The 22132-nt window shown below is 61.5% G+C and overlaps 1 protein-coding gene and 1 pseudogene across 2 annotated transcripts; one reads left to right on the top strand and one right to left on the bottom strand.

Moving 5' to 3' along the window:
* LOC131570177 (zinc finger protein 665-like) overlaps nucleotides 1-22132 on the top strand; it is a 507112-nt pseudogene that overhangs the window by 469949 nt on the left and 15031 nt on the right.
* Nucleotides 100-22038, bottom strand: VARS1 (valyl-tRNA synthetase 1). 2 transcript variants are annotated; one of them, XM_058822555.1, is made up of 31 exons: nucleotides 21761-22038; nucleotides 20889-21035; nucleotides 20100-20298; nucleotides 19565-19737; nucleotides 19042-19129; nucleotides 18419-18519; nucleotides 17459-17583; nucleotides 16305-16469; nucleotides 15700-15781; nucleotides 15296-15415; nucleotides 13937-14045; nucleotides 13446-13546; nucleotides 13002-13092; nucleotides 12443-12567; nucleotides 11625-11728; nucleotides 11018-11176; nucleotides 10394-10484; nucleotides 9623-9728; nucleotides 8976-9046; nucleotides 8454-8579; nucleotides 7619-7723; nucleotides 6910-6978; nucleotides 6254-6332; nucleotides 5527-5654; nucleotides 4711-4863; nucleotides 3503-3590; nucleotides 2987-3153; nucleotides 2495-2606; nucleotides 1625-1800; nucleotides 600-749; nucleotides 100-224 (listed from the first exon to the last, which is right to left on the bottom strand). In XM_058822555.1, the coding sequence occupies exons 3-31, from the start codon at nucleotides 20122-20124 to the stop codon at nucleotides 156-158; spliced, it is 3258 nt and encodes a 1085-aa protein (XP_058678538.1). In that variant the 5' UTR covers nucleotides 20125-20298; nucleotides 20889-21035; nucleotides 21761-22038; the 3' UTR covers nucleotides 100-155. The 2 variants fall into 2 exon arrangements, with proteins under 2 accessions (XP_058678538.1, XP_058678539.1); XM_058822556.1 differs by having other exon boundaries at nucleotides 19565-19716.

Below are 22132 nucleotides of genomic sequence, written 5' to 3'. Positions count from 1 at the left end.
CCTCATTAACCTGACCACGCCCCCTTATGACCCCAACCCAACCACGCCCCTTTATTAACTAAACCACGCCCCCTCATTAAGCAGACACAAGCACGTGGGGGCGGGGCCAAGCTCGGCTTTATTTGGGGAGGGGTCCCCGGGGGGAGGGGGAGGGGTCACAGCATTTTCCTCATGAGCTCCTCGGCTTCCAGAACGTTCCGCAGCTCCGACTCCAGCTGCGACAGCTGGGGGGGAAATCAGGGTGGGACCCCCACAAAGACCCCCAAAATCCCCCAAAAGTCCCCCAAAAAGCCCCAAAAAGCCCCAAAATCCCACCAGGACACCCCAAATTCACTCAGGACCACCCAAAATCCCCTAAAATGCCCCAAAATCCCAAAAGAATTCCCCAAATCCCCTAAAACCTCCCCCAAAATCCCCTAGGGCCCACCAAAATCTCCCCCCCAAAAAAAAAAAAAACCAAAAACCCCCTGAGACCCCCCAAAAACCCCTAAACAATCCCCAAAAATCCCCCAAAAAACCCCAAAATCCCCAAAAAATACCCCCAAACCCCAAAAATCCCCCAAAATCCCCCAAAACCCCGAACTCTCCCCGTGTCCCACCTTGGCCTCGTCGCTCTCCCGCACGTGCTGCGGAACCTTCTGGGCGTAGCCGGGGCCCTCCCGGCGCTCCCGGAGCCGCTCCAGGGCCCGGCCGAGCTCCTGGCGGCGCCCCCCGAGCCGGGCCAGCTCCGAGGGGGGGTCCACGATGCCCTGAAATGGGGAGAAAAACCGAGAAATTGGGAAAAACCCTGAAAAAAGGGGGAAAAACGGCCCAAAAATGGGGAACATCGCCCCAAAATCACCCCAAAAATGGGGTCAGGGCTTGGTGTAACCCCCCGAGCCGGGCCAGCCCTGAGGGGGGGTCCACGATGCCCTGAAATGGGAAGAAAAACCGAGAAATTGGGAAAAACCCTAAAAAATGGGGGAAAAAAACACAAAAAAAAGGGGAAACACGGTCCAAAAATGGGGGTGAAATCATGACACTGCTCCCTGAGCCGGACCAGCTCCGAGGGGGAGTGCACGATACCCTAAAAATGGGGAAAACCACCCCAAAAGTGGGGTCAGGTCATGGTGTAACCCCCCCGTCCGCGACGCCCTAAAAATGGGGAAAAACACTCCAAAAAACGGGGAAAAAATCCCCAAAAATGCGGAAAAAAAAAAACAAAAATGGGGTGGGGCAGGACAGTGACGACACAGCGGCTTTGGGGACCCCAAAGGGACCCTAAATCCCCCCAAAGTGACCCCAAAACTGAACAGACTGACCCCAAAGGGACCCCAAAACCCCTCAAACTGACCCCAAACCCCCCAATGACATCACTCTGTCAATGATGACGTCACCCCAATGATGACGTCACAGGTGTCTCACCTGCAGCAGCAGGTGCACCGTGAACCGCTCCGACACCACGGCCCAGAGCTGCACACAGGGACCCCAAAGGGACCCCAAAGGGACCCCAAAGGGACCCCAAACCCCCCAAAGGGACCCCAAAGTGACCCCAAAGTGACCCCGTCCCACTGGCAATGGTGTCACTCTGTCAGTGATGATGTCACCCCGATGACGTCACGCAGGTGCGGCGGGCGTGTCTCACCTGCAGCAGCAGGTGCACCGTGCACCTCTCGGAGGCCACGGCCACGGCGCAGCCCTGGGGGGGCTCCCGACCCCCCCCCAGCAGCTGCACCGAGCCCACCCCCCCCAGGGCGCGCAGGAGCCCCCGGTGCCGCCGGGCCCGGGACCCCCAGGACGGGTCTGGGGTCTGCAGGAAACCTGGGGAGGGGGAGACAGAGGGGTTAGAGACACACAGAGACCCCCAAACACACCCTGGGACCCCCAGGACGGGTCTGGGGTCTGCAGGAGACCTGGAGGGGAAAATGGGGTTAGAGACCCCCAAACACACCCAGAGACCCCCCCCGGTACTGCCGGGCCCAGGACCCCTACGATGGGTCTGGGGTCTGCAGGAAACCTGGGGGGCAAAGAGAGGGGCTAGAGCACCCCCAAACCCCCATTTAACCCCACTGACCCCAATTTAACAGCCCCAAACCCCAATTTAACCCCATTTAACCCCATTTAACCCTGTTTGAGCCCCCCGAAGCCCCCAGACTCACACTGGGGCCTCTGCCGGGTCAGCCCTCAGGCTCCTCAGGGAACCTCAGACCCCCAATTATCCCCCATTTAACCCCAATTAACCCCAATTTAACCCCAACATAACACCCCCAAACCCCCATTAAACCCCCCCAAATTCCTGTTTCAGCCCCCCAAAGCCCCCCGAAGCCCCCAGACTCACACTGGGGCCTCTGCCGGGTCAGCCCGTGCGCCGCCCTCAGGCTCCTCAGCGCCCTCGCGATGCTCAGGAGCCCCCAGACCCCCATTAAACCCCAATTAAACCCCAATCAACCCAAATTTAACCCCATTAAACCCACATTTAACCCCCATTTGAGCCCCCCGAAGCCCCCAGACTCACACTGGGGCCTCTGCCGGGTCAGCCCGTGCGCCGCCCTCAGGCTCCTCAGCGCCCTCGCGATGCTCAGCACGAACTCCATGGCGGCCTCGGCCTCCTCGTCCTGCCAGCAGAACTGGGGGGCGCCCACGGGGGGTCAGGGACCACCCGGGACCCCCAAAACAGCCCCGGGACACCCCCAGACCCCCAAAACACCCCCCAGAAATGCCCAAAACCCTCTCAGGAGCCCCCCAGGAGCCCCCAAAATACCCCCAGGACCCCCAAACCCCCCCAATCCTCCCTGAGGACCCCCAAATCCCCCCTGAACCCCATAAACTCCCCCTGGGACCCCCCCAAACCCCCCCAGGACCCCCCAAACCCCCTCGGGACCCCCAATTCCCCCCCAAATCCCCCCCAATTTCCCCCCAAATCCCCCCTTAGACCCGTCTAGGACCACCCTGAGCCCCCCAAACCCCCTCCAGGACCCCCCAAATCCCCCCCAAATCCCCTCCCCACCTCCTCGGGCTCGGGGTAGGGGGCCAGGCTGACGCTGGGGGGCGCGGGGGGGTCCCGGGGCAGGCGCTGCCAGAGCTCCTCGGCCAGGAAGGGCATGAAGGGGGCCAGGAGGCGCAGCCCCCCGTCCAGGCAGGTCAGCAGGGTGGCCCTGACGGCCTCCAGGTCACCTTCATCATCATCATCATCATCATTGTAATCAGCGCCCCAAAAAACCCCAAAATGCCCAAAAAAATCGCCCAAAAACTCACAAAAACCACCCAGAAACCACCCAAACCACCTGCCCAGGTGAGCAGTGTGGCCCTGACGGCCTCCAGGTCACCTTCATCATCATCATCATCATCATCACCACCATATTCAGCACCCCAAAAACCGCCCTAAACCCCCCAGGACCCCCCTAAAGCCCCCTGGGACCTCTGAAAACCCCCCCAAAAAAACCTTGGGATCCCCCAAAATCCCCCCAGAACCCCTCAGATCCCCCCAAAAAACCTCTGGGACCCCCCGCCCCTCCCCCCTCACCTTGCTCCTCCTCCTCTTCCTCCTGGTCGTCCCTGTCGTGCCCCTCCCCCTCCTGGCTCGCTCGGGCCAGCACCGGCTTCACGCATTCCTGGGGGGGAAAGGGTTAAAAACACCCCAAAACCCCCAAAAAAACACCCCAAAAAACCCCAAAACCACCCCAAAACCCCCCCAGGCTGGGCAGGGGTCACTTGGGCCAGCACCGGCTTCACGCATTCCTGGGGGGAAAGGGTTAAAAACACCAAAAAACACCCCAAAAACCCCCCCAAAAACCCCCAAAAACATCCCAGGAACCCCCAAAACCCAAAAAAACCACCCCAGGAACCCCAAAAACACCAAAAAAACACCCCAAAAACCCCAAAATATCCACGGACCCAAAATAATCCCCAGGGACCCCAAAAATCGCCCCAAGAACCCCAAAAAGAGCCAGGGAACCCCAAAACACCCCAGGAACCCCAAAAACACCCCAGGAACCCAAATAAACCCCTGGGAACCCCAAAAGGAGCCCAGAGAGCCCAAAAACCCCTGGGGAACCCAAAAACCAGACAGGGACCCCAGAAAACAGCCAGGAGCCGAGCACGGGGAGCCCCATAACCCCATAACCCCTGTGACCCCCACAATGTCCCCAATGTCCCCAATGTCCCCACAATGTCCCCACAATGTCCCCAATGTCCCCACGATGTCCCCAATGTCCCCAATGTCCCCACGATGTCCCCAATGTCCCCAATGATGTCCCCACAATGTCCCCAATGTCCCCAATGTCCCCAGTGATGTCCCCACAATGTCCCCACGATGTCCCCAATGTCCCCAATGATGTCCCCACAATGTCCCCAATGTCCCCAATGTCCCCAATGTCCCCAATGATGTCCCCACAATGTCCCCAGTGATGTCCCCACACCAGGCAGGTGTCACAGAGCTCGCAGAGCCACAGCCCGTGCACGGCCGTGGTGGCCCCGGGGAGCCCCGTACCCCAATAACCCCATAGAGCCCGGTACCCTGATAGCCCCACAGACACCCCAGTGTCCCCATGGTGCCCCCAATGTCCCCACGGTGTCCCCACGGTGTCCCCTCTCACCAAACAGACGCCACAGAGCACCCAGGAGCCGAGCACGCCCGTGGGGGCCCCGTAACCCCGCAGACCCCGTAACCCCCAGGAACACCCCGACGTCCCCGACGTCCCCGCGGTGTCCCCGATGTCCCCAGGGCCGTACCAGGTAGACGTCACAGAGCTCGTACACCCAGAAGCCGTGCACGGCCGTGGTGGCCCCGGGGAAGTCGAAGCTGCCGAGGGCGGCGCCGCAGCCCCGCACGGCCCGGCTGAGGCGGCTGCGGATCCAGCGCTCCGGGAGGGACCATCGCAGGGCCTGTGGGGACATCAGAGTGACACTGGGGACATTGGGGACATCACAGTGACACCAGGGACATTGGGGACATTGTGGGGATCACAGGGCCCCGCACGGCCCGGCTGAGGCGGCTGCGGATCCAGCGCTCCGGGAGGGACAGCCGCAGGGCCTGGGGACACATTGGGGACATCAGAGTGACACTGGGGACATTGGGGACATCACAGTGACACTGGGGACATCACAGTGACATCAGGGTCATCGCAGCCCCGCACGGCCCGGCTGAGGCGGCTGCGGATCCAGCGCTCAGGGAGGGACCATCGCAGGGCCTGGGGACACATTGGGGACATTGGGGACACTGAGGGGACATCAGGGACATTGTGGGGGTCACAGTGACACTGGGGACACTGTGGGTGTCACAGGGACATCGGGGGATCAGAAAATCCCCCGGGTTGGGGCTGGGGGGAGTCTCAGCCCCGTGACTGGGGGGGTCTTGGGGGTCTCAGCCCATCCTGAGGGGGTCTCAGGTGGCTCAGGGGGTCCTGGGAGGGTCCTGGGGCTTTTGGGGGTCTCATGGGGGTCCTGGGAGTGTCTCGGGGGGGGTCCCAGGTGGGTCTGGGGGCGTTTGGGGGTCTCAGGTGGGTCTGGGGGTGTCTCGGGGGGGTCCCAGGTGGGTCTGGGGGTTACCTGCGTGCCCGGGGGGGGCTGGTACCCCTCCCCCAGCGCCCTCAGCACGAACCGGGCCCCGTTCCAGACCTTGTTACAGAAATGGCGATAGCCCAGCACGCGCAGCACGTCCAGGTTGATGTCACGGCCTGGGGGAAATGGGGTAAAAATGGGCAAAAATGGGTCAGGTAGCCCAGGACACGGAGCACGTCCAGGTTGATGTCACGGCCTGGGGGAAATGGGGGAAAATGGGCAAAAATGGGGTAAAAATGGGATAAAAACGGGCAAAAATGGGTCAGGTAGCCCAGCACGCGCAGCACGTCCAGGTTGATGTCACGGCCTGGGGGAAATGGGGTAAAAATGGGCAAAAATGGGTCAGGTAGCCCAGGACACGCAGCACGTCCAGGTTGATGTCACGGCCTGGGGGAAATGGGGGGAAATGGGCAAAAATGGGCAAAATGTGGGGTAAAAATGGGTCAGGTAGCCGAGAAGGCACAGCACATCGAGATTGATGCCACGGCCTGGGGGGCAATATGGGGGTCAGGGGTGTTTTTGGGGGTGTTTGGGGTGATTTGGGGTAGGTTTGTGGCTGTTTTGGGGTGATTTGGGGCATTTTTGGAGTATTTTTGGGGTGTGTTCAGGTCGCTAGGGACGGTTTTGGGTGTTTTTGGGGTGTTTAGGGTATTTTTGGGGTGATCTGGGGTATTTTGGGGGTATTTTTGGGGCGATTTTGGGGTGTTTGGGGTACCCTGTGCCGTGTACGCGCAGAGGGCGAAGCGCAGCGCGTCCGTCCCGCACTCGGGGATCCCCTCGGGGAAGTCGCGTTTCTGGGGGGGACACGGGGGATGAAGACCCCCCAAAATACCCCAAAAAAACCCCAAAACATCCCCCAAATAACCCCCCAAAATACCCCCAAATCACCCCCCAAAACATCCCCCAAATATCCCCAAAATACTCCAAAACATCCCCCAAATCACCCCCCAAAATACCCCCAAAATACCCCAAAACATCCCCAAAACATCCCCCAAATATCCCCAAATCACCCCCCAAAATACCCCAAAACATCCCCCAAATCACCCCCCAAAATACCCCCAAAACAACCCCAAAATACCCCAAAAATCCCTCAAAACATCACCAAAACACCCCCCAAACCATCCCCAAAGTTACCCCAAAATACTCCAAAACCCCCCCAAATCTACCCCAATTCTCCCCCAAATGCCCCCAAAATACCCCAAATTCCCAAAACCCCCCAAATTTCCCCCAAATCCACCCCAAATCTCCCCAAAACCCTCTGGACTCCCCCGAACCCACCCCGGTTCTCCCCCAAATCTCCCGAAATCCCCCAAATTCCCAAAAAATCCCCAAATCCCCCAAAATCCCCCAAAATCTCCCCAAAATCCTCACCTGTCCCTCCCGCGCCCGCTCCAGCTCCGCCGGGTCCAGGTTGCTGCTCTCCAGCTGCTGGTGCAGCTCCTGCCGCGTTTTGGGGGGATTTTGGGGGATTTTGGGGTTTTTGGGGAGAATTTTGGGGTTTTTGGGGTGAATTAGCGGGAAATTTGGGGAATTTTGAGGGGATTTTGGGGGAGATTTGGGAGTTTTTGGGGGGATTTTGAGGGGGTGTCGGGGGATATTTTTTGGGGATTTTGGGGGGTTTTTTTGAGGTTTTTGGGGGGTGATTTTGGGGATTTTGGGGGGATTTTTTTTCAGTGTGGGGGATTTTGGGGAATTTTCTTTTTGCAGACTTTGGGTGGATTTGGGGGATTTTTGGGGTTATTTGCAGTTTTTTTGGGGGGATCCTGGGGAGATCTGGGAGGGCTATGGGGGATTTTGGGTGATTTTGGGGTATTTTGGATGATTTGGGGTGTTTTTTGGGGTGTTTTTAGGGTGTTTTGGGGTATTTCAGGTGGTTTGGGGTGTTTTTGGGTGTTTTTGGGGTCCCACCTGCAGCGTGACCCCCGTGATCACGTCCAGCGGGTCGATGACATTGCCCAGGGATTTGGGGGTATTTTGGGGGTTTTTGGGGTGTTTTTAGGGTGTTTTTGGGGTATTTCAGGTGTTTTTTGGGGGATTTTGGGTGGGTTTTGGGTGTTTTTGGGTGTTTTTGGGGTCCCACCTGCAGCGTGACCCCCGTGATCACGTCCAGCGGGTCGATGACGTTGCCCAGGGATTTGCTCATCTTGCGGCCGTGGGCGTCGCGCACGATGGCGTGCAGGTACACCTGGGACAGGTGGGACAGGAAAGTGACACACCTGGGACAGGTGGGACCATCACAGACACACCTGGGACAGGTAGGACAGTCACAGACACACCTGGGACAGGGCAGGTACACCTGGGACAGGTGGGACAGGTAACACTCAATGAGGGACAAGTGACACACCTGGGGACAGCTGAGACAGGACAGGTAACACACCTGGGACAGGTGGGACAGGGCAGGTACACCTGGGACAGGTGGGACAGTGAGGGACAGGTAACACAGCAGGGGGACAAGGACACACCTGGGACACTGAGGGACACACCTGGGGACAGGTGGGACAGACAGGTGACACACCTGGGACAGGTGACACACCTAGGGGGACACAGACACACCCGGGACAGGCAGGGACAGGGAGGGACAGGTAACACACCTGGGGAAGGTGTGGCCAGGGGGGGTTGGGGCGACTTTTGGGGGCGGATTTTGGGGTTATTTTGGTCGTATTTTGGGGTATTTTTCAGGGATATTTTTGCGGATATTTGGGGGATTATTTTGGGGTAAATTCCGGCGTTTTTGGGTTCTCACCTCGCGGAACCGCAGCTTCCCGGTCAGCACCAGCCCCAGCACGACCATCGGGGGATTTTGGGGTGATTTAGGGTGGATTTGGGGGCATTTCCCGGGGTTTTTTTGGGGATATTTTGGGGGATATTTCTGGGGATTATTTTTGGGGTAAATTCCGGCGTTTTTGGGCTCTCACCTCGCGGAACGGCAGCTTCCCGGTCAGCGCCAGCCCCAGCATCACCATCCTGGCCACCCAGAAGAAGAGGATGTCGTGCCCGGTCTCCAGCAGCGAGCCCGGGTAGAAACGCTCCAGGTCGGGGGTCTGGGGGGCCCCAAAGTGAGAACGGGACCCCCAAAAACCCCCCAAAAAACACCCAGGGACCCCAAAAACACCCCCCAAACCACCCAGGGACCCCCAAACCCCACCCAGGGACCCCCAAAACACCCCCAAAATCCACCCAAATCCCCCCAGAGACCCCCAAAATCCCACCCAGGGACCCCAGGTAGAAACGCTCCAGGTTGGGGGTCTGGGGGACCCTAAAGTGAGAATGGGACCCCCAAAATCCACCCTGGGACCCCCAAAAACCCCTGAAACCCCCCAAAAATCCACCCAGGGACCGCCAAAATCCACCCAGAGACCCCCAGACCCTCCTGAGACCCCCAAATCCCCCCAAAATCCCACCCTGGGACCCCCAAATCCCCCCCAGTCCCCCCGCACCTGCTCGGGCCAGCCGAAGATGGAGAAGGGGAAGAGGCCGGAGGAGAACCAGGTGTCCAGCACGTCCTCGTCTGCAGAGTGACCACAGTGACCACCAGAGTGACCAGAGAAAGCAGAGTGACCGCAGTGGCCATCATCAGTGACCACAGGGACCATAGTGACAGGAGTGACCACCAGAGTGACCACCAGAGTGACCAGAGGGAACATCGGGGGTGACCCCCAGGGACCATCATCAGTGACCAGAGTGACCACCAGACTGACCACGGGGCCACAGGGACCAGGAGTGACCAGACAGAGCAGACTGACCACCAGAGGTGACCAGGAGTGATCATCACCAGTGACCACCAGTGACCACCAGGGACGACCAGAGTGACCACCAGGGACCAGGAGTGACAACCAGAGTGACCAGAGGGACCAGGAGTGACCACCAGTGACCACCAGTGACCATCAGGGTGCCAATCATTCTCCCCTCCCAGTTCCCCCCAGCCCCTCCCAGTTCAGTCCCAGTACAAACCAGTCCCTCCCAGTTTGTTCCCAGTACAAACCAGTCCCTCCCAGTTTGTTCCCAGTACAAACCAGTTCCTCCCAGTTTGTTCCCAGTACAAACCAGTCCCTCCCAGTTCAGTCCCAGTACAAACCAGTCCCACCTTGTCTCAGCCTGACCAGCTCCGGGCTGACCCCGAACGCTGCGGCCGCTTTGGCCCGAGCCTCGTCCGGGGAGCGCCCGGACACCCAGAACCGCTCATCCTCATCCTGAAACAGCAAAAACGACCCAAAATCACCCCAAAACTGACCCCAAAACTGACCCCAAATCACCCAGAGCGCCCGGACACCCAGAACGGCTCATCTTCATCCTATGAGCCCAAAATCACCAAAAATCAACCCAAAATGTGACCCCAAATCACCCAGAGCGCCCTGACACCCAGAACCGCTGGTCCTCGTCCTGAAACAGCAAAAATAACCCAAAATCACCCCAAAAATCACCCCAAAACTGACCCCGAATCACCCAGAGCGCCCGGACACCCAGAACCGCTCGTCCTCATCCTGGAGGGGCAAAAATAACCCAAAATCACCCCAAAAATCAACCCAGAGACCCCAAAAACCTCTCCTGACCCACAACTGCTCATCTTCATCCTAAAGGGGCAAAAAAACCCCAAAATCACCCCAAAAATCACCCCAAAACTGACCCCAGACACCCTGCTGACCCAGAACTCCTCATCTTCATCCTGCGAGCCCAAAAATACTGAAAATAAACCCAAAAATCACCAAGACTGAGCCCAGAGACCCTGCTGACCCAGAACTGCTCATCCTCATCCCAGAGCCCCAAAACCGCCAAAAACAAACCCAAAAATCCCAAAAAAACACCCCCAGTCCCCCCCAGTACAAACCAGTTTATCCCAGTCTGACCCAGGGCTCACCTGTCCGGGCGGCACCTGGGGGTCGTCGATGGTGACGAAGTAGGCGGGGATGCGATGGCCCCACCAGAGCTGCCGCGAGATGCACCAGTCCCTGCACAGGTGAGACACAGGTGGCACAGGTGAGGGACAGGTGAGGGACAGGTGAGCACACCTGGACAGGTATGGGCACACCAGAGCTGCCACGAGATGCACCAGTCCCTGCACAGGTGAGGGACAGGTGAGCACCCCTGGGCAGGTATGGGCACACCTGTGCCAGCCAGATGTGGGGCAGGTGTAGGTGTGGTTATGGGGTGTGGTTATGGGTGTGGTTTTGGGGCAGGGTTTTGGGGTGTGGGTGTGGTTATGGGTGTGGTTTCAGGCTCTCACCTGATGTTGTCCATCCAGGTGAACCAGGTGCGGGCGTGGCCGGGCAGGTGCAGGGCAGGGTTATAGGGTGTGGCTATGGGTGCGGGTGTGGTCAGGGGGCGTGGCCTCACCTGATGTTGTCCATCCAGGTGAACCAGGTGCGGGCGTGGCCGGGCGGGTGCAGGGCAGGGTTATAGGGTGTGGTTATGGGTGTGGTTTTGGGGCAGGGTTTTGAGGTGTGGGTGTGGCTATGGGTGTGGTCAGGGGGCGTGGCCTCACCTGATGTTGTCCATCCAGGTGAACCAGGTGCGGGCGTGGCTGGGCGGGTGCAGCCTCAGGTCCCCCCTGCGCACGGCGGCCGCCGCGGCCCCGGCCAGGCCCTGGCAGCGCACGAACCACTGGGGCACGGCCCGCGGCTCCAGGACGTCCTTGGAGCGGCTGGGGACAGGTAAAGGCACACCTGTGACACCTGTGTGACACCTGTGTGACACCTGTGACACCTACTGCAACCCACTGTCAGCCATTGTTATCTATTGTTATCCATTGTCACCACTGGGGCACGGCCCGCGGCTCCAGGACGTCCTTGGAGCGGCTGGGGAGGACACCTGTGTGTTACCTGTGTGTCACCTGTCCCCAGGTGTGTCCCCAGGTGTGTCTCACCTGCAGATGGGCACCACCATGGGGTTCTGTGTGTCCCCAGGTGTGTTACCTGTCCCCAGGTGTGTCCCCAGGTGTGTCCCCAGGTGTGTCACCTGTCCCCAGGTGTGTCCCCAGGTGTGTCTCACCTGCAGATGGGCACCACCATGGGGTTCTGTGTGTGCCCAGGTGTGTTACCTGTCCCCAGGTGTGTCCCCAGGTGTGTCACCTGTCCCCAGGTGTGTCTCACCTGCAGATGGGCACCACCATGGGGTTCTCGGTGATGCCCCGGAACAGCCCCCGCTCCTTGAGGGTCTCCAGCAGCGCCCGGCGGGCCTGGAACCGCGGCATGCCCTGGACAGAGTGACCGTGAGTGACCATGAGTGACCATGAGTGACCACTGCATCCCTGAGTGACCACTGAGTGACCACAGTGACCACAGTGACCATGAGTGACCACTGAGTGACCACTGAGTGACCATTGCCCCACTGGGCGGGCCTGGAACCGCGGCATGCCCTGGACAGAGTGACCGTGAGTGACCGTGAGTGACCATGAGTGACCACAGTGACCACAGTGACCGTGAGTGACCATGAGTGACCACTGCATCCCTGAGTGACCACTGAGTGACCACAGTGACCACAGTGACCATGAGTGACCACTGAGTGACCACTGAGTGACCACTGCATCCCCGAGTGACCACTGAGTGACCACTGCCCCACTGGGCGGGCCTGGAACCGCGGCATGCCCTGGACAGAGTGACCGTGAGTGACCATGAGTGACCACAGTGACCACTGAGTGACCACAGTGACCACAGTGACCATGAGTGACCGCTAAGTGACCGCTGAGTGACCATTACCCAAACACCACAAAACGCCCCAAAATGCCCCAAATTCACGCCGTTCTCACCAGGAAGGGGGCGGGGACGTTGACCATGGCGCCGTCCTCCCCGATGACCGCGGCCACGCCCAGCCCGTGACCCAAAACTGCCCAAAATGACCCCAAAACACCCCAAAATAACAAAAACACCACAAAATGACCCAAAACGCCCCAGATTCACCCCAATCTCACCAGGAAGGGGGCGGGGACGTTGACCATGGCGCCGTCCTCCCCGATGACCGCGGCCACGCCCAGCCCGTGCCGCTGCCCCACCTCGAAGTCGACGGCGTCGTGGGCGGGGGTGATCTTGACCGCGCCTGGGGGCGGGGCCGGCATTGGGACACGCCCACACGGAGGGACACGCCCACACGGAGGGACACGCCCAGGCGCGGTTGTGGTGGCCACGCCCACGGGTATACAAAGGGGCTGAGCCACAGGTGGTTGGGCCACACCCCTTTAGGCCACACCCACAGCCCTCTAAGCCACACCCATTTAGGCCACACCCCTTCAAACCACACCACCCCCCCTCTAAGCCACGCCCCAAAACAGTTACAGCCAATCAGGCCACACCCCTCCAAACCACACCCAAAACAGCCACACCCAACCAGACCACACCCCAAATGACCACACCCGTCTAAGCCACACCCCAAATCAACGACACCCCTCTAAGCCACACCCTAAACCAACCACACCCCAATCAGGCCACACCCCAAACAGCCGAGCCCCGCCCCCCCGAGGCCCCGCCCCTCACCGGTGCCGAACTGGGGGTCCACGAAGGCGTCGTGCAGGACGGGCAGGAGCCGCCCCGTGATTGGGTGGCGCACGCTCCGCCCACGCAGGTGCTGCGGGCACACAGGGGGCGGGGCCGTCAGGGACACATGTATCCCAGGTGTGCCCAGGTGTGCCCAGGTGTATCTCAGGTACCCCCAGGTGTGCCCAGGTGTATCTCAGGTGTATCTCAGGTACCCCCAGGTGTGCCCAGGTGTATCTCAGGTGTGCCCAGGTGTATCCCAGGTGTGCCCAGGTGTATCTCAGGTGTATCCCAGGTGTGCCCAGGTGTGCCCAGGTGTATCTCAGGTGTATCTCAGGTGTATCCCAGGTGTGCCCAGGTGTATCTCAGGTGTATCTCAGGTGTATCTCAGGTGTATCTCAGGTGTATCCCAGGTGTGCCCAGATGTATCTCAGGTGCCCTCACCTGGTACCGGGGGTCCTCGGGGTGCACGGCCACGGCCTCGTCCCCCAGCATCGTCTCCAGGCGCGTCGTGGCCACCACGACCTCGGGGGGCTCCCCCTCACCTGGGGGTGGGGGCAAAGGGCAGGGGTCAAACGGGGACCCCCAGGGACCCCCAAACCCACAGGGACCCCCAGAGACCCCCAAAGCCCCAGGGACCCTCCCCAAACCCACAGGGACCCCACAGGGAACACCCCAAACTCCCAGGGACTCCCCCCAAATCCCCAAAGCCCCCCAGAACCCCCAGCCCCAATTACCAGCCCCCTCCAGGGGATCCCCCAGACCCATCCAGACCCCCCAAACCCCACAGAGACCCCAGCCCCAATTACCAGCCCCCTCCAGGGGATCCCCCAGACTCCCCAAACCCCACAGAGACCCCCCAAAGCCCCCAGCCCCAATTACCAGCCCCCTCGAGGGGATGCCCCAGACCCCCCAGAGCCCCCAGCCCCAATTACCAGCCCCCTCCAAGGGGTAGGCGAAGGCCACCAGGACCCCGAACTCCACGGGCTCCTCATAGCCCGGGACCCTGAGCAGCGTGCGGCCCCCCAGCTCCTTCTTCTCCACCTGGGGACCCCAAAAACACCCAAATTTACCCCAAAAATACCCCAAAAACATCCTCAAATCCTCTGGGACCCCCGGCTCCTTCTTCTCCACCTGAGAGAGCCCAAAAACACCCAAATTTACCCCAAAAATACCCCAAAAATATCGCAAAAAAAACTAAAATCCCCCAGCTCCTTCTTCTCCACCTGGGGACCCCAAAAACACCCAAATTTACCCCAAAAATACTCCAAAAACATCCCCAAATCCTCTGGGACCCCCAGCTCCTTCTTCTCCACCTGGGGACCCCAAAACCACCCAAATTTACCCCAAAAATACCCCCAAACCCCCACTGAGACCCCCAAAACCATCCCCAAATCCCCAAACCTCCCCAGCTCCTTTTTCTCCACCTGAGAAACCCCAAAACCACCCAAAATTACCCCAAAAATACCCCAAAATCCCCAACCCCCCCCCAGCTCCTGCTGCTTCACCTGGGGGGGTTTGGGGGTCTCGGGGCAGCGTTTTGGGGGGGTTTGGGGGGTTTTGGGGGGTTTTGGGGGTCCTGTGGCAGGATTTTGGGGTGTTTTGGGGTGTATTTAGGGCAATGTTTCACAGGATATTTTGGGGCTCTCAAGGCAGATTTTTGGGGTGATTTTAGGGGTTTTTGGGGCATATTTTGGCCGTATTTCAGGGGATGCTTTGGGGGGTTCCTGGGGGTGTTTTTGGGGTGATTTTGGGGTGATTTTGGGGTGTTTTGGGTACCTCAATGTCAGAGATGGGCGGGCGCAGGGCGCAGCTCCAGTGCACAAACCCGGGGGATTTTGGGGTGATTTTGGGGGATTTTTGGGGGGTTTTGGGGTGTATATCGGGCAGTATTTCAGGGCACGTTTCGGGGTGCTTCTGGGGATATTTTTGGGGTGATTTAGGGGTGTTTTGGGTACCTCAATGTCGGAGATGGGCGGGCGCAGGGCGCAGCTCCAGTGCACAAACCCGGGGGTTTCTGGGCTGATTTTGGGGCGTATTTCGGGCAGTGTTTTACAGGATATTTTGGGGGTCTCACAGCAGATTTCTGGGGTATTTTTGGGGTGATTTAGGGGTGTTTTGGGTACCTCAATGTCGGAAATGGGCGAGCGCAGGGCGCAGCTCCAGTGCACAAACCCGGGGGTTTTTGGGCTGATTTTGGGGCGTATTTTGGCCATATTCTGGGCATTGTTTTGGGGAGTTTCTGGGGGTGCTTTTGGGGTGCTTTTGGGGTATTTCAAGGGGTTTTTGGGTACCTCAATGTCGGAGATGGCCGAGCGCAGGGCGCAGCTCCAGTGCACGATGCGGCGGCTCCGGTAGATCAGGCCCTGCTCGTGCAGCCTCACGAAGGCCTCGGTGACGGCGCGGCTCATTTTCTGGGGGGATTTCGGGGGTTTTTGGGGGTCGGGTACATTTTGGGGTGTTTTGGGGGGGTTTTTGGGGTGTTTTTGCGGGGTTTTGGGGCCCCCCACTCACCGGGTCCATGGTGAAGCAGGCGCGCCCCCAGTCCATGGAGGAGATTTTTGGGGTGTTTTTGGGGGTTTTTGGGGTCAGGATGTTTTTGGGGGGTTTTTGGGGTATTTTTGGGGTGTTTTTGGGGGTTTTTGGGGTCAGGATGGTTTTGGGGTGTTTTTGGGGGGTTTTGGGGCCCCCCACTCACCGGGTCCATGGTGAAGCAGGCGCGCCCCCAGTCCATGGAGGCCCCGAGGCGCCGCAGCTGCTGGTAAATGCGGTCGCCCTTCCTGGGGGGGGGACAGAGGGGTCATTTTGGGGGGTCAGGGGTCACTCTGGGGGCCAGGGGTCACCCTGGGGTGCCCTCGGTCACTCTGGGGTCATTTAGGGGTGTCACAGGTGACTTTGGGGTCACTTTGGGGGCTCTTTGGGGTCATTTAGGGGTCTGTGGGTCACTTTGGGGGCGCCCTGAGTGACTTAGGGGTCACTCTGGGGTCTGTGGGTCACTTTGGGGGTGCCCTGAGTGACTTTGGGGTCACTCTGTGGCCATTTAGGGGTGCCACGGCTCACTCCGGGGTCCCTTTTACGTCATTCTACAGTGCCGGGGGTCACTCGGTGGTCACTCAGGGGTCACACCCCCCCAGCAGTCAGGGGTCACCCATTGGTCACTCGGGGGTCACCCAGGGGTCACTCACTCGCAGCCCAGCTGGTGCCGGGTCAGTGGTCACCCATTGGTTACCCATTGGTCAGGGGCCACTCAGGGGGTCAGGGGTCACTCGGGGGTCACCCAGGGGTCACGCGGGGGTCACTCACTCGTCCTTCCAGCGCCACACCTCCCGCAGGAAGGCCTCGCGGCCCAGCTGGTGCCGGCTCAGCCCCCGCGAGCGCTGCAGGCGCCGCTCCACGACCACCTGGGTGGCGATGCCGGCGTGGTCACAGCCCGGGGCCCAGAGCGCGGTGAGGCCGCGCATGCGGTGCCTGCAATGGGGACACAATGGGGACATTGGGGACATTGGGGACAATGGGGACACTGGGGACATTGGGGACAATGGGGACAATAGGGTCATTGGGGTCACAGCCCGGGGCCCAGAGCGCGGTGAGACCCCGCATGCGGTGCCTGCGTTGGGGACAGTGGGGACATTGGGGACATTGGGGACATGGCGTGGTCAATGGGGACACTGGGGTCATTGGGGTCAGTGTGGTCAATGGGGACACTGGGGGCATTGGGGTCACCGGGGTCACTCCACAGATCTCAGGTGGCCACTGGTGACCGTTGCATGGGTCACTGTGGTCACTCTGTGGTCACTCTGGGTCACTGGGTGACCCCTGGTGGTCACTCCAGGTCACTCCCCTGTCCCTGCTGTTCATCGTGGTCACTCAATGGTCACTGTGGTCACTGTGGTCACTCAGTGGTCAGTATGGTCAGTATGGTCACTCATTGGTCACTCAGTGGTCAGTGTGGTCAGTGTGGTCAGTGGTCACTCAATGGTCACTCAGTGGTCACTCAGTGGTCAGTGGTCACTCATTGGTCACTCAGTGGTCACTCAGTGGTCAGTGTGGTCAGTGTGGTCAGTGTGGTCAGTGGTCACTCAGTGGGCACTCAGTGGTCACTCAGTGGTCAGTGGTCCCTCATTGGTCACTCAGTGGTCACTCAGTGGTCAGTGGTCACTCATTGGTCACTCAGTGGTCAGTGTGGTCAGTGTGGTCAGTGTGGTCAGTAGTCACTCAGTGGTCACTCAGTGGTCAGTGTGGTCAGTGGTCACTCATTGGTCACTCAGTGGTCAGTGTGGTCAGTGGTCACTCAGTGGTCAGTGGTCCCTCATTGGTCACTCAGTGGTCACTCAGTGGTCAGTGTGGTCAGTGGTCACTCAGTGGTCAGTGGTCACTCATTGGTCACTCATTGGTCACTCAGTGGTCACTCAGTGGTCACTCATTGGTCACTCAGTGGTCCCTCAGTGGTCACTCACCAGCGGGTCAGCGTGTCCTGGATGGCCACGGTCAGGGCGTGGCCCAGGTGCAGGGTCCCGGTCACGTTGGGGGGGGGGAGGCACATCACGAACACCCCCCGCGGGTTGGGGGTCTCCAGGGAGCGCTGGGGGGGCGGGGGGGTCAGGGACCCCCAAAACTGCCCCCAAACTGCCCCAAACTGCCCCAAACTGCCCCCAAACTGCACCAAACTGCCCCAAACTGCCCCAAACTGCCCCCAAACTGCCCCCAAACTGCCCCAAACTGCCCCAAACTGCCCCCAAACTGCCCCAAACTGCCCCAAACTGCCCCAAACTGCCCCAAACTGCCCCAAACCCACCCAGGGACCCCCAAACTGCCCCAAACTGCCCCAAACTGCCCCAAACTGCCCCCAAACTGCCCCAAACTGCCCCAAACTGCCCCAAACTGCCCCCAAACTGCCCCAAACTGCCCCCAAACTGCCCCAAACTGCCCCAAACTGCCCCAAACTGCCCCAAACTGCCCCAAACTGCCCCAAAACTGCCCCAAAACTGCCCCAAACCCACCCAGGGACCCCCAAACTGCCCCAAACTGCCCCAAACTGCCCCAAACTGCCCCAAAACTGCCCCAAAACTGCCCAAAACCCACCCAGGGACCCCCAAACTGCCCCAAACTGCCCCAAACTGCCCCAAACTGCCCCAAACTGCCCCAAACACCCCCAAAACTGCCCCCAAACGGCCCCAAATCCCCTCCAGGGACCCCCAAAACTGCCCCAAACTCCCTGAGGACACCCCCAGACCCCATTAAACCCCCCAAAGCCCCCCGCTCACCCCGAATCCAGGCCTGGAGAAGCCCTCGCGCTCCCACCAGCCGCACCACAACTGCCCCAAACCCACTCAAACTGCCCCCGGGACACGCCCAGAGCCATGTGCAGCCCCCAGACCCATTTGCAGCCCCCAGACCCATGTGCAGCCCCCGCTCACCCCGTACTCGGGCCTGAAGAAGCCCTCGCGCTCCCACCAGCCGTACCACGCCGCCTCCACGTAGCCGGGGCTGTAGCTCTCGGGGAGGGGGCCCCCCACGTCTGGGGAGGGGTCCCGGGGGGTCAGAGACCACCCCAGACACCCCCCCCGAGCCCCCAGACCCACCCGAGACCCCCAGATCCCCCAAAATCCTCCCCAAGCCTCACATAAAGCCCCCAAACCCTCCCAAAGACCCCCCCCCAAAACCTCCCAAAGACCCCCCCCAAAACCTCCCAGAGACCCCCCCCAAACCCTCCCAAAGACCCCCCCCAAAACCTCCCAAAGACCCCCCAAACCCTCCTGAGACCCCCCCAGACCCCCAAAACCTCCCCAAACCCTCCTGAGACCCCCCCCAAATCTCCCCAAAAGCCCCCAAAAAGCCCCCCCCGAGCCCCTAAACACCCCCAGACCCCCCTGGCTCTCCCCCAGACCCAGCCAAAGCCCCCCAAACCCTCCCCAAGACCCCCAAAGCCCTGCCAAGCTCCCCCCAGAGCCTCTGAGCGCCCCCAGACCCCCGAAAAGCCCCCAAACACCCCTGGAGACCCCCCCAAAGACCCCCAAAGCCTCCCGAGACCCCTCCTCACCCTTCTTGCAGCCGGGGGCCGTGGGGGTCTCGTAGCGCAGCCCCTGCAGCTCCCGCCGGGCCCGCCCGGGCTTGGCCTTGGCCTGGGCCTGGGGGGCAGGGGGCTCTGAGACCCCTCCCCAAATCCCCAGGGACCCCCAGGGACCCCAGAGACCCCCAGGGACCCCCCAAAATCCCTGGGACCCTCAGAGATCCCCCCAAACCCCCCCAGGGACCCCCCCCAAACCCTCCCAGGACCCCCAAAACCCCCCCAGGGACCCCCAGAGAGCCCCAGGGACCCCCGCCCAAACACCAGAGACCCCAGAAACCCCTCCAAACCCATAGAGACCCCCGGGGACCCCCCAGAGACCCCCAGGGATTCCCCCCAAATCCCAGAGACCCCCTGGGACCCCCCCAGAGACCCCCCAAATCCCAGAGACCCCCCAAAACCCCCCCAGAGATCCACCACAAATCCCCCCAAAGAGCCCCAGAGACCCCCAGGGACCCCCCAGACCCCCCCCGGGACCCCCGCGCCCCCTCCCCACCTGCAGCTGCCGGTTCTTCTCCTGCTTTTGCTGGAACTTCTCCATTTTCTCCCGTTTCTTGGCCTCCTTCTTCAGCTGCGCCGCGCTCTTGGCCGGGGCGGGGGGCTCGGGACCCCCCGGGAGCCCCCCCGGGACCCCCCCCCGCGGCGGCTCTGCTGCGGGACCCCCAGAATCTGCATTTTCCACCCAGGAATGCACCAAAATCTCCATTTTCTCCCCCAAAATCTCCAATTTCCCCCCCAAAATATCCATTTTTCCCCCAAAAACGCCATTTTTCCTCCCTAAATCTCACCATAATCTCCATTTCCCCCCCAAAATTTCCATTTCCCCCCCCCCAAAATCTCCATTTTTCCCCCCAAAATCTCAATTTTCTCCCCAAACCCCAAAATCTCAATTTTCCCTCCCAAAATCTTCATCCCCCTCCCCAAAATGCCTCCAAAATCTCCATTTTCCCCCCCCAAAATCCCCATCTCCCCCTCCCCAAATGCCCCCCAAACCCCCATTTGCCCCCTCCCCACAAGCCCCCCATCCTCACCGGCGCTCCCGGGGGTCCCCCCCATGGCGGGGGTCTCACCGGGGGGGGTCCCCCCCGCGGCGGGGGTCTCACCGGGGGGGGTCTCGCCCCCCCAGAGCCGCACGTCCCCCAGCTCGGCGCGGAACTGCGGCAGGCGGCAGCACGAGAGGAACCAGCGCGAGACCCCCGGGAAGGGGGCCCGGGATCGGGGGTCCAGCACCTGGGGGGGACATTTGGGGGCTCTGGGGTCAATCCTGGGGGTCCCGGCACGATTTGGTGGCTCTGGGGGCGTTCCCGGGGGTCTCAGGGGTATTTGGGGAGGGGTCTCACCTGCGTGAAGGGCCCCAGCAGGGCGCACAGCACGGTGACGTTGGCCAGGGTGATGCCGGGGGGATTTGGGGGCGTTCCCGGGGGTCCCGGTGGGATTTGGGGGCGTTCCCAGGGGTCTCAGGGTATTTGGGGAGGGGTCTCAGGGTATCTGGGGAGGGGTCTCACCTGGGTGAGGGGCCCCAGCAGGGCGCACAGCGCAGTGACATCGGCCCTGGTGACGCTGGGGGGATTTGGGGGCGTTCCCGGGGGTGCCGGTGGGTTTTGGGGGCATTCCCGGGGGTCTCAGGGCATTTGGGGAGGGGTCTCACCTGCGTGAAGGGCCCCAGCAGGGCGCACAGCGCAGTGACATCGGCCCTGGTGACGCTGGGGGGATTTGGGGGCGTTCCCGGGGGTCTCGGTGGGTTTTGGGGGCGTTCCCGGGGGTCCCGGGGGGATTTGGGGGCTCAGGGGGCTCTGGGGGCATTTGGGGAGGGGTCTCACCTGCGTGAAGGGCCCCAGCAGGGCGCACAGCACGGTGACGTCGGCCAGGGTGACGCCGTCGCCCACCAGGAAGGAGCGGCCGCTGCTCAGGTGGGACTCGAGAGCCCCCAGAGCCCGGAGGAGCTCCTGGAGAGCCCTGGGGCGGGCCTGGGGGGCAGCGACCCTCTGAGACCCCTCCCCAAATACCCAGAGACCCCTCTGAACCCCACAGAGCCCCCCAAATCCCCCCTGTGCCCCCCCAAATCCCCCCCTGTGCCCCCCATTGTCCCCCAGACCCCGAAGGAGCTCCTGGAGAGCCCTGGGGCGGGCCTGGGGGGGCAGAGACCCCCAGAGACCCCTCCCCAAATACCCAGAGACCCCCCTGTGAACCCGCCAGAGCCCCCCAAATCCCCCCTGTGCCCCCCAAATCCCCCCATTGTCCCCCAGAGCCCGGAGGAGCTCCTGGAGAGCCCCGGGGCGAGCCTGGGGAGGTAGGGACCCCCAGAGACCCCTCCCCAAATACCCAGAGACCCCTCTGTGTCCCCCCAAATCCCCCCTGTGCCCGCCCCCCCAAATCCCCCCTGTGCCCCCCCAAATCCCCCCATTGTCCCCCAGAGCCCGGAGGAGCTCCTGGAGAGCCCTGGGGCGAGCCTGGGGGGCAGCGACCCTCTGAGACCCCTCCCCAAATACCCAGAGACCCCTCTGAACCCCACAGAGCCCCCCCATTGTCCCCCATTGTCCCCCAGAGCCCGGAGGAGCTCCTGGAGAGCCCTGGGGCGAGCCTGGGGGGGCAGAGACCCTCTGAGACCCCTCCCCAAATACCCCGAAATCTCAATGTACGCCCCCAAACCCACCCCAAACACCCCCAAACCCCCCCAGAGCCCCCTCCCCACCTGTTTGTGCCCCCCCGTGACGATGGCGGCCGCCGTGCCCAGGTCCCCCTCGGCCAGCGCCACCCACTGCCGCACCAGCGCCGCCTCGCGGGGGCCGCGGCCCCCGCAGCTCGGGGGGGCTCAGCAGCAGCGCGGCCGCGCCCGGGCCCAGCAGCGCCCCCTCGGCCGTGCGGAGCGCCGGTAACGGCGGCGGCGGGGGCCCCGGTGCCGGAACCGGGCCCCGGGGGGTTTCCGCTTCCGGTGCCGGGGGGGTTTCCGGTTCCGGCGCCGGTACGGGTGCCGGGGGGGGTCACGCGCTGCAGCAGCACCGGGGGGCGGGTCCCCACAGAAACGGGCGGCGATGAGAACGCGCAGCGCGGCGGCGTCACCGGG

This window comes from Ammospiza caudacuta, chromosome 33 (genome assembly GCF_027887145.1).
Source record: "Ammospiza caudacuta isolate bAmmCau1 chromosome 33, bAmmCau1.pri, whole genome shotgun sequence".
NCBI lineage: Eukaryota > Metazoa > Chordata > Aves > Passeriformes > Passerellidae > Ammospiza > Ammospiza caudacuta.
The sequence above is the reverse complement of the archived record's forward strand: the minus strand, read 5'-3'. Positions and strand labels throughout refer to the sequence as shown.